The 12,674-nt window shown below is 36.4% G+C and overlaps 1 protein-coding gene across 1 annotated transcript in view; it reads left to right on the top strand.

Moving 5' to 3' along the window:
* The window catches only part of ODAD2 (outer dynein arm docking complex subunit 2), an 87,493-nt gene that overhangs the window by 49,970 nt on the left and 24,849 nt on the right, over nucleotides 1-12,674 (top strand). The window contains exons 17-18 of the mRNA XM_069777719.1: nucleotides 9,735-9,923; nucleotides 10,454-10,675. Coding sequence (XP_069633820.1) covers nucleotides 9,735-9,923; nucleotides 10,454-10,675 — 411 coding nt within the window. The remainder of the gene's footprint in view (nucleotides 1-9,734; nucleotides 9,924-10,453; nucleotides 10,676-12,674) is intronic.

Here is a 12,674-nt window from a genome sequence, read left to right as displayed (position 1 = left end):
TCACACTTTGATAAAGCATGATTTCCACCCCCACCAAGTTATTGCCTCCCTTTCAGCTCTGCAGTGGAATTTCATGGGTGTGATGAAGGATGATCAGCCATCTAAAGTTGTCTGTGTATTTCCTACATACAGGAAAAGAGAATCTCCATGCTGACACAAAAAAACCCAAATCAAAACTAAACCAGGTTTAAGAGGGAAAGGAAGGGTCATGAGATCAGTATGTGTGAAGGTCAAGTAGCCTTCACTCTTGCAAAAGTATTATATACTGAGGAAGTGACTTCTACTGGAGCCAGCAGTCTGGAGTTAACCTGTGGGTGGAAAATATGCTGCTGATGACCCATGCTATTTAGGATTCTTACATAGATTTTGCTTGTTATGGAAATTTTAATGTAACCATATGTATAAAACCACAGAGAACATTTCTTTACTAAAAGTAACAAAGAAATGTAGTTGAACTTGGAAATTCTTCTGATATTTAGCAAATAGTAAAATTATTTGCTGTTTTAAATGAATTAAGATGGTTTGTTTACGCGTTTTCCTAATTTTAAGCTGTAGTGTGTAAAGATCAGTCATGCCCCATAATGCACACTGTTGTTCATTTGTTTTATATTTTAAAATTTTACTTAAGTAGTACCAATACATTTTTGTTTATGTACCATTCTTTTGTTAAGCCTATAATGTCAAAATTCCCTACTTGAGTATGTACAGCATTTTCCAGTTTCTTTGTTTTCCTTGCTATGCTTCTTGCAATTCTATACAGAAACCTTGGCAGTTCAGACTTAGTGCTTTTACTGCTTTCCATTTTCCTACTTGTTTTCTCTAGACACTATCATTTTTAACATCAGTCAGTCATATCTACTTCTCTAGATTTGATCTCATTTTTATGCAGCTTTTAATCCCTGATATCTGGATGTAGACTTTCCAAATTTTTAAGAGTTTGTTACAAAGTAAACTTCAAAAGAATACTATAAGAGAGACAAAAGGGAATTTTTGGCTTGCCCCTCAGGCCTTCCAGAACAGCAGGGTCCTTGGAGATTTAGGAAGCCCAGGAAGCCAGAACTGACTTGGTGAATCCATAGCTGGCTGCCATGCTTGACAGGGTATATGCAGAACTAGCCTGTCCAATGATTTTTGACACAGGTTGCCTAGAAGTTTAGTGAACCTACTATCAGGAGTTGTTTGGGCCTCCTATAGACATGTTACACTACCCTGGAGATCCTGAATGGACTGACATAATTTGCCCTGAGGTCCTTAATGTCTGCAAATATAGGAGACCAGTTCCTGTAATAGACGTAACCTGAAAGCTGGGAAGCAAAGGGAAACTAAGAGCCTAACCCATATCTCCCTCTTTGGGGAGCCTCAGGTCCTAAGTTCCATGCAAAATAGCTGCCTGAGAGCTTGGAGACCATAAGAAGCCAAAAAGCTTAGGAGCTCCTGGAGACCTGGCTTTCCAGCTGTTTGGCAGTCCATCAGGCAAGAAGTCAGGGATTCTGTGAAAACCAGAAGCCAAGCAGCCTGGCAGGCTACTCACCAGCCATCTGGCTGACAAGAGAAAAGATGAAGAGGCACGTTGGTAATTTAGCCTGCCTTTCTGCCTGGTTTCTGTCAAAACTTTTCAAGAAGTCATTGTGTTCTTATGGAAGGTTTTGGTTCCATTCCATTAGCATTTTCTGATGGAATACCGTTCCACTGGAAAATATTTGACCAGGTTTCCTTGTAGCTTGGTTTATAATAGCTACACATGCTAGTCAACAGCTTGTCATGTAGCTTCTGTACTTTTAAATTAGACTTGCTAATTGGATTTTAAAAATCTATGAGGAGTTTAAACACCTCAAGTTTTTTCTTCTTCATCTCTTTGTTTTTCCTTCTTGTCCATCTCACTTTTTTCCTGTCTTTACCCTCTCACTTGCCCTGTGGGACTTCCATAGATTTTAAGGCAAGAAAAAAGCATGGAGATCATTGTGTCTCATTTACTGCATAATATAAACCAGAAAATTTCAAGCAATCATTTTATCTAGTGCAGAAGCTTTTGATTGAACTATGACATATTTTATACTTCATGCCTGTTGTTCTGATTCTCAGTGGTCTGTAATGGTAAGTGGTACAATATGATATGATTGCCTTCTCATATACCACTCTAATTTATGGAACTATGCCAGAGTTGCACAGACAAACAATAATTGTTATAACAGTTTATTAGTTTGTGTTGTCACTGCATTGGTTGTTTACCTAGACTGTCCTCAGAACATTCCAATATTGCTGTCTTGCATCTCTACAATATTAAACTACATATTAGTGATGACTATCTCATAAACATATTAATAATTATAAGAAGTTTGCTTAGGCACTTATTTGGATTCAATTCAATCCAAACCCAATGGAAACAATGTTTAGTTTTTCCAGTTATTCAATGTTATATTTTTTTCATACTTCCATTATTAAAATGCTTTTCAAAATAATCTAAAGCAAATCATGACATTTTCTCTATTGTGGCCTCAAAGGACTTTGATATTAGTAGTTTCACTGCTTCTGTGAAAAAAATTAGGATTTTGGCATTTACCCAGGACTGAACTTCAGTGATAGTTGTGAGGAGGAAGGGCAAGAGTACGTGTAGTCTGCCAGACTGAAAAGTAAGGAAAACAATATACAAAAGGACTACTAGAAGTTGCATGAGTGCCTGTAGACCTTTTTTTTCCCCCACCATCTTTTAGAGAACATGCATGGCATGCTTTCTTGGGCTGTACGCTTAGCTAATGGACTTTGCTTTTGTTTCTTGAAACTATCAACAGCAATATACTTGCCAAGTCTTTAGCTGTTGTGATGATCAAATCCCTGAAGAGCCAGGAGTAAGGAATTCTGCTCTTCCAGGAGCCATGTTAAAGCTACTCTGCTTTGCTGCTCTGGCTTTAGCTGCTTCAGTGAGGTGAAGAGGACAGGAGAATCCACATTGATTGTCTGCTGTTGTTTTCCCAACACATTGCATTTTCCCAACACTGAAGAAAAGTTGTGAGATGTAGTGAAGTAGTATCATCTTACAAAATGTTTCTTCATCTGTTCTGCTACAGTGGAAGCCTCCACAGCTGTACAGACAGGAATAAAATTAGCCTTTAAATATAAATTGATTAATATTACCATTGAACTGTTTAATAAGAAAAATTAATAGAAACTTCATTACATAAATTGTGTCTCCCTTTTTCACTGAACAGCTATAATATAGAAATTTATCTGTTCCATTTCTTTATTTAGAATTTTAAATTAGGTTGTGCATTAGGATGATAAGTTATTCAGTTGGCAATAGGGGATGGAAGTGGACAGCTTCCTTCATTAAAGAAAAGGTAGTTTAAAGATGACTCTTGATAACTAAGGTTTCTTTGCACAGGTATACCATCAGTTTTTTGGAGCAAAAGCAATTCAATTTGACAAATTAGCTTTGGCACGTTAAGCTTTTTAAGATGTTCTAAGAGTGAAATACTACTTGTTTTTAGTGGAGAAACTTTTATCTTTCAAGTGGAGTATTTTTAAAGATAAACACAATGTGTTTTTGTAATACGGTGTTTAGCTTTAAATCTTTCAAATAAAGAAACCAGTATTCACTTTGGAAGAAATAAGAAAGGAATTCAGTTACAAAAGAATTCAGTAGTTCTTTTACAAGAACTGTATGTCTCAACTTAAGGCTGATGAACTTTACTTATTGACAATAACCACAAAAAAACATATAATACAATGACAAGAGAACTCAAAAATCCCAAATGTTCTCCTTGTATAAATACTGCAGAGATCAAGTGATTTTTCCAAATCTGTCTTTCTGCAAATATCGTAATGCTTTCTGCTCCTAATTAAAAAAAATGTGTAAAGCTGGTCTATCTCTCAGTATTTCTGCTCTTGGCAGAAGCCAATGTAGAAATAAGTGAAAAGGGAAAGTTAACTGAATTTTGTTAAAAAAGTCATGCAGTTCAACAAGACGAAAATATATGATTAAAGAGTAGCAGGATGAGGCTTTTATTAGCACAGCAGGTAACTTTGCTGGCCTCAGCATCTGTGCCAGGTGGGCTTATTTTACTACTTGAGATTGCAAACTCCTCCCTTTGAATCCAATTTTTAAATAGTATTTATCATACTTTCTGAGGCCAAAAACTTTGCTGCCAGCTAGTTAGAAGATGTGGTCATGTGAAGTCATGAGAAATCCTCTTATCTCTTCCCATCTTCTTCAGCCACTTAAAATGTAGTTTAACAATCCATATTTTTTCATATCTGTCACCTCAGGTTAAATATTACCATAAAAGTTATAATAATGATGAAGATTTAAAATGAAGATATTTCCTGTTAATACAGTGAAACATTCTTGCTCCCCTCCCCCCCAGTTTTTTTTAACATTTTTATTGCTTCTTTAAATGTCTTTGTTCAGCTCAGGAAATATTATTGGTAAAACAAAAGCATTCAACCTATCATTAACACATATGCTCAGATGTATACAATAAAATTATCTATTTTATTGCTTATCAGTAATTTTATCAGTATTTTTATCTATAAAGACTGTTTCTTAGGCTTTATTCTTACCATACCCTTTTTTTTTCCTGCCTAACTTGAGCTGAGTAGCCTTGTTAGGACAACTAAGAAGTAAGGTTTTGTCACAATTGATAAGGGGGGAAGTAAATTACCTAAATTCTCTTAATGCATTTTTCTTTTCTTTCAAGTTGTTTTTTGTATAGCTGTAGCCTAAGATGTTCTCTAAGCTTTTCAAAATACTTGAAGTTTGTTGAATAACCTCATATGTAACATTAAAGAAAGTAAATGTAGTTTAATGGCTCTATTAATAGATTAGAGTTTGCTAAAGTATAAATGTAGTCTCGGGCTGGAAAAGGAACACTCTCCATTTCAAGTTCAATATCAAAATCATGTTATTACCCAATAGTAAACTACCCAGACTTTGAAACAATGCCATTTATATATCTGCAGTGAGCTTTAAGGACTACAGTTATATACAAAAGCTTAACACACACACTAATAGCTGGAAATGACAAACCCTTTGCGTTAAGTCACACAAAAAAAGTTGTGTGTTGATTAATTTAGAAGGTAGAATTTAAAGATTGCATTTTTTTCAATGTGAAAAAAGACTTCTAACAACATGTTATATATGATTTTTCTTCTCTTATGTTACAAAAATAAGTGTAGATGAGAATGCCTGAGAGTATTTGGAAACTAAAATCACAGAAATTACTTTAGACTTTATAGTACGAACAGCTATCTCATCATTAATACAAGTATACTCAAAGAACATAGATTCAAAAGAATTAAATCCAGACTTCCGCAATTACAGGCACAACTTCATACAATTTCTTCTTTAAACATCTTTAAAGTAGGGCAATTGTATATAATAAATACACATCTTTCAGTAAAAAAAAAAAGAGTAGAAATTTACTGTACAAAGCAAGCATGTGGTTTTGCTAAATGATACCAAAACGATTGCATTTATTGTTTAAATTTCTTGGGGGAAAAAAAAAAGATCTTGTACGTAACATAATGGGTTTTAAAGCTCTCGTTTCAGTCCTTTCTGCTCATTGTTCTTCAAATTTCTTGCTGCTTTGCTTTTCTCTTTGTCTTGCACAGACCACCAGACTACACCCACAATCACATTTGGGAAACTTTCCTGACATGTGGTTTCTGCAGTTTCCCTCTGCTTTTCATCACTGGTAGAAGGTTCTGTCCTTGTGTTTAGCTGGTTTCACAGACGATTATTGAAACTCTTTTCTTTTACTTACTGCTGGATTGTTTATATATTATTCCATCAGTTTAATTGGACCGTACTCCTTTACAAAATGTGGAAAGTATAAGCTTGTCAGAAGAGAAATTTAACAAGTAGGGTTGTAATCACCTGGAAAGAAAAAATTTACAGGTAGGAAAATATAAAATTTATGTAGTGGTTCATTAGGATGGGATACAGATTATGTTATCTCTTCATGAAACATCTTTCAAGAACATGAATAATAATACACAGATATCTGAATCATGCAGAAAAGCAGAATCATTTTCCTGTATAGCAGGGCCCCTTTCAAATCTTAGACACTTTACTGTAGAGTTTACCTGTTGAACAGAAGCCTTTCTCACTTGTTGAGCCGATATTTAGACACAAGGTAATGCACACTTCTGTAGTAACTTTAAAGGAATTGAAGTAAATGTAAAATATATCATTTTCTTTCCTTCTTCTGTGTCTGGTCACTTAGCTTTCTAGCCCTCTAATACATATAGGTAAGAAATTTGTGTAGAAACCTTTCTCTGTAACCCATTATCTACCACCTTTGGTCAAATTTTAAGATTTCAAGACAGACATGAAAACTGATACTGAGAAGTATTGTTTTTATCCATGTGATTGTCTGTAGATACATTTACAGTGTGGTATGCATACACTAACAATGACAGAGAAATGTTTATGCTAGCAAGTCCATGGGAAACGCGCTGTAAGCCCACCTCCCTTTACATGCAGCTCACATGGTAATAGAAGTGGCAGACCACTGCCCACCCTTCTCTGTTTCTCTCAGCTGCTTTTCTGAGTCACAAACCTGTCTTGTCCTTCTGCATAAACATTTAGATCCTCTTTTAATTTCTGTTAAGACCTCTGTTATTTGTTCATTCTGGGTTTTTTAGGACTTCAGCACAAAGTTTGCCCTTGGATACTACCCTTTTTCCACATGTTGTGGCTTCTGGTTTTGACCCTCACACTATATAGCTTTAACCTCTCCTTTCCAGTCTCAAGAATTGCACTGCCTGTTCTGGACAATGTTTTGTTCCTGATGGGCCTACCCACTGCTTTTGCTTTCTGTGAGAGGGAAACATCAGTTAAGAGTTCTGTTTGGCATTTAGACCCAGAACTAAAAAGGATGAACTGCACAGCATTTTCTGGAATTTTTATTTACTAAGTCCATGAGCAATTTGATGGATTTTTTTCAGCAAAGCTAACACAATACAATTGGACCCTACTTTGTTCATAAATCAGCCCCCAAAAAGAAATAAATATAATCAAAACCATTCTTGGTCTCAGGGTCACTCCCTAGCCCCAGGAAAGTTCATACTATCCATGTTTGCACTTTCATGAAGTTGTAAGACCTTTCAGCCCAAAAGGGTTTCAGGAGAGTGTCTGGTAATTTTTATTCAAAATTCTCACCTGTTGAAGGAAGCAAATGAAAGTAATTCTACCTGCAGACCTTTCTTTCCATCTCTGCACATTTACTATCACTGAGGTGCACAAGCTAAAATTTCTTGTGCAAAGTTACTGCTAACCATTTGCCCAGTCGCTTTTACTCTCTTTCCATTGTAATAACAGTTTGACACCAGGCCATCCAATGCCACCTGCAGATGTGCCACCATGATGTCACCAAGAATCTGCTCTGACCTATTTTCAATTCCTATTTTCAGTACCCTTTGTGAAGTGTACGATTTGGGCACTAATGGCATACTTTTAGTAAATAGTTCTGTAAAAATAAGGTGACCATCAAAAAATACCTGAAGTTCTTGCCCACAGTGGTTTCTGATCTATATCTATTTCATAGTCAATAGTTCATGTGCTTTTCTTAAGTCTTATGTTTCTACAGAAATCCTTAAGTTAGCCATAATTAAGTCATTCACTAGTTTCTGTATTCATTGGACAAAGAATTTTAAGAGAACCAGTCATCTTTCCAGATCCACATCTGAAAGGTTGAAAATCTAACAGAAAATGTTGGACTGGATTATAGATTGCATAAAGAAGTCCTGATAAAACACAAATATCTATGCTTAGTATAGAGGTCTACTCAACTGAAGTAACTGACGGGCCCATTCAAGTAGAAATGGTGATTTCTTCAGATTACATTGCAACACGTGATATCCTCAGGTCAGGCACTTGGAGTTCCATCCTCCCCTTTGTTAATTATTATGTTTACAGTGAAGTTTCTGAAAATGCTGTTGCATTTTGCAGTGTTGTCTTTCAGGCTCTGAATAACTAGGCATCCATTCAAAGAAGTAGACATTTTTCTATTCTGGCATTGTTTCTGTCCACGAGGAAACTGAAAAGAGATTGTCTAAAATAATGTAATCTTACATGGTGGAACATCTTACCAAAGAAAGAGATACGTTTATTTTCAAGCATCTCAGTTTAACTGAGTGCAGCGAATCTTGGTGTACAGCATTGGTCGGTGACTATGTAACTTAAACAGTTAAGAATTTGTGCTTCAACAAAACTTAGATTTATACCCTGTGTGCTTTTTAGGGTACATGAAGTACTGTATGCTGCATGTCACTTTATCAGATACTGTCAGTTCCTCTTTGCTTGAGGCAACCAAATGAATTCCATACCTGTTAGTTCAGTCTGATGGTGCCAAAACTGCTGGTTTCCTCTGTTTTACACATTGACATGTAAACATGTGTTTGATAATTTGAGTTGACTGATAAACACAAGAGTGTGAGAACAGGCAATGCTGTGTCAGACCACAGGTTCACTGACACTATTCTGTTTCTTATACTAGCCCACAAGGGATGCCTAAGGAAAGGTAGAACAGGGCAAATTTGTAGCTGTGGTTCCCCTCCCCAGAATGCTCTCCCACCTTCAAGAAATCTGTGGCTCAGGAACTTTCTCAATCAGAAGGAATACTTTTGTATTGAATAACCCTTAATGTTTTTTGTTGGGTTTTTTTTTCTTCTGTGAATTTGTCTAGTTAATTTCTAACATGTAAACTTCTAACAGCCACTGCAATCCTGCTCCAAGGGCTTCAACATCTTAACTATGCTTTGTTTGAAAATAACTTTGTTTTATTCTGAACATGCTACCTGCTAATTTCATCTGATGCTCCCAGGTTTTCTCCTAGAAGAGAGATCCCTGTGTGCCCTTTCCTTTCTACTCAAGATTCTATACACCTCTACCATACCGCTTCTCGTTTTTCTCTTTTATAGCCTTAAGTGTCCTAGTTGGTTAGTCATTCCTTCTACAGAGCAGTTCCCTACCTTTGATTATTGTTGTTATCTTTCTCTAAACCTTTCCTAATTTTACTATAACTTTTTCAAGATGGAAAAGATGGACCAGATCTGCTTACTGTATTCAAGATCAAGGCACACTGTTTAGTTTTCTACTTCTTTTCTAAGAGCATACTTAATTTTTCCAGAATTGTGTTTGAGTCCTTTAGTCACATTTTGCATTGATTGTTCATACTCTGAGGTGCATCATGGTTCTCCCACAGTTGCTGTCATGACTTGTATAACCTCCTCTCTCAAGTATTCCTGAATACTCATTTGCATTGGTACAAGAAAATAGTATTACCACTCCTTTGTCTTAGCTGTCAGACTTAATGTAGGAAATAGAAGATGCTATGAGAGCCTAAACAGGGGTGTCTTCTGTTGGTTTAGATGCCCTAAGGTATGTGAGGCAACAACCCACTTGGCAAATATGATACAGCAGATAAGGAGGACTTACACCCTTCTGGAGTGACAGCTTGAGGACATAAAGAATACTCTGTGGCATCTAAAGTGACACTAGATACCTTTATTTAGGCATTGAATTTATGCCTAGGTGGTGATGTGTAAAACAGTCTAACTCTTATATGTCAATCAAGAGAGCTCTGAGTTCCAAATTAGCCATATTTCTTGGTGAAGGCAACACAGCAATAGCTGCAGTTTTGAAGAATTATGTCATGGCAATCTTTTTTTTTAACATTTGCATATAAATACTGATTGAATATTTTAAAATAATATTTCTTTTGATTCTCATTTAGGATGCTGGGGAAATGGTTCGATCCTTTGTTGGTGGCTTGGAACTGATAGTCAATTTGCTAAAATCAAAGAATAAAGAAGTTTTAGCAAGTGTATGTGCAGCAATTACAAATATAGCTAAAGATGAAGAAAATTTAGCTGTTATAACAGATCATGGAGTCGTCCCTCTGTTGTCCAAACTAGCAAACACAGTAAGTAACTTCTAAACATACTATACTAAGTATCCGAGTTTCTTATGTCAGACTGCATTATACCCAATGTAGAATCCTTCCTCTATATGTTGGACATGAAAACACTCTGTGCCTGGTACTAAAATTGCTTTGGAAGATGAGCTTCATTTTGATAGTCACTGTTGCTGAATATGGCTTTTGAGAGATGCAGCTGCTGTATGAAAAAAGCACAAAGGATTGAGAGAGCAATAAATCTGAACGATGCAGAGAATCTCAATGATGGGGCTATATGTTACATTTTAATGCTAATCTTATCTAATTTCCGGCCAGTCTAAAATCACCTTTGAAATAATACAAAAATTCACAGCACTTTGTACAAAGAGAATAATAAAGGACTACTAGCTCCATGCCTTACAGCTCTCTCCAGCTTTTAATTGTACTGCAGTTAAATTGGGATGCCTTAAAGATGTTTGAGAATACAGTTCTGCTTTCCTATGAAATTTTTATTGTATTATGTTGTCTTTAATTTATTATGTTTTTACCTTCTTCAGAACAATGACAAATTAAGACGTCACTTAGCAGAAGCCATTTCCTACTGTTGCATGTGGGGGAGCAATAGAGTTACCTTTGGAGAGACCAAGGCTGTAGCTCCTTTAGTGCGTTACTTGAAGTCAAGTGATCCATCAGTTCATAGAGCTACAGCTCAGGCTTTATATCAACTTTCAGAGGATCCCAACAACTGTATCACCATGCATGAAAATGGAGTGGTGAAGGTGAGGTGGAAGGTTTTTCTTATCTGGAGTTCAAATTATTGAAGGGGTTTGGCATGGTCAAAAGAAGAGATGTTTCATTTGAAATAGTTCTTGAATACTGCTGTGTACCTCAAATTTTCTGAATTTTATCCGAAAAATGTTTGCTTAAGTAGTGCATTAGGAACAGTATTTCAGTACTAGAGATTTTACAGCTAGGTGGTTGTTAGGAATGGAAATATAATGTGGACATTCACCACTCGACTACTTGACTTGACTCTCACCTAGGCTGGTAGTGATGTCACATCAGCATTTTGTCATTTTCAAGTGACTTTTGCGAAAGAAGTTGGGTTATCTTAATGGATAGTTGCCTAGTATAGCAGAAAGTCACCTAGGAACTGCATGTAACTGGATTTGGGGACAAATTAAGATAGAATAATACAAACACTTAGTTTACCTGGAGCTGTTTCAGTGAATTCTGCATTTACTTATAAAAATTCTTATTTTAGGAGTTAAGTATGAGCACATTCTGAAAAGACCTTACTCTAGAAAGAATTTTTCTCTCAAAAAGATTTTTTTAGCAAAGTTTTATCTCACTAGCTGAAGCCAGTATAGTTATTCCTTTGGCACAGGAGAGATAAGGCTTATGGCGTTAGAGATGGCGATTGGAGGAGCTCTCAATTTTCATAAATTTCCTGAAAGATTCACTGTTTGCAGACTTTTCATTTTACTTCATGTTCAGGTAAATGTATTGAAAGTAAGAGTTGACTTATGATGTAATGTTACTGTTAATATTGAATTTATGCCTGCACTAATGATTGTGCACTTTATTGTAAGCAGTTTCAATTCTGGCACAGTCTAATGGTCCTGCATTATCATACATATATCTGTAGTTGGCTATATCTGTAGCTGGGTTAAAAAGATCCATTGGTCAAAAATGTTTAACGACTCAGTTTAAATACCAGTACTTGAACTGACTGAGATCTAAGCTGCCCTTTCGGTGCTGGAAAATAATGTTTTCCCATCACAGTTGCATTATACTGGCTGCCCAGCACAGGCGAATATATACTGCACTACAGCTCAATTTGAAACTAGTGTCTGATGACTTTCTAATGTTGCTTATCTTTCCATTCAACTGACACAACCCATTTTCTGCCCTCCTGTTATCTGTTGTTTTCATTCATTTTATTATGCAGGTTTTAGGTTTTATAAGTTGTAGCACACTGATCGTACTGTATAAAGCCGATTCTGATGATATACTTTTGTAATAATTCCATCTCGGTCTAGGTTAATCTTTATTTTTCAGTCCCAGTTAAAATATTTAGACTAATTAAAAACATTTATTTGCACTTGCAGATAGATAGGGATGTACAGGTGCTAATTTTTTTTATTATTCACATTATTCTGGAATGACTATAATATGTTAAGGGAGAGAAAAGACAACTGATAAAAGGAAGAGCGAAACTACAGAATAAAGCAACTTGTGTCATGTTTGTTGCATCTAAACTTTTTTCGAGGGTGCACTTCTTTTCTTGTGTACCAGAAACTTGTATTTTTGTAATGCAATGGACAAGTGTTTGGAAGTGGGTTTGTATGTGGGTCCATCACGTATGAGAGGATATGTGACCAATTCTCATTGCGTGTGCCAGCACACACATGTATTTTTATCATATAAGCAGATATGCATTAGTAATATGACAGGAAGCAGCTGCATTTGGTCTGTGTTGAGACTAACAGCCAGGGTAGCAGTTCTGCTGAAAGGGACCTGGAGAGTAGGTTCAGCAAGCTGAACATGAGGCAATAGGGTGCCCTGGGAGTGATGAAGGCTAACAGGATCCTGGGCTGTGTTAGCGGGAGCACAGCCAGTAGGTCGGGGGGACGACTTAGCACTTACTAAATCACATCAGGAGTACTATGTTCAGTTTGGGCTCCAAGTCCAGTGGATGGCCACAAAGATGGTTGGGGACTGAAGCCCATGACTTGTGAGGGAACTGAGCTTGTCTAGCTTTGAGAAAGAAGGCCT

This window comes from Haliaeetus albicilla, chromosome 2, assembly GCF_947461875.1.
Source record: "Haliaeetus albicilla chromosome 2, bHalAlb1.1, whole genome shotgun sequence".
Taxonomy (NCBI): Eukaryota; Metazoa; Chordata; class Aves; order Accipitriformes; family Accipitridae; genus Haliaeetus; species Haliaeetus albicilla.
Note: the sequence above shows the minus strand (reverse complement) of the source record. Positions and strands in the feature narration are given on the sequence as shown.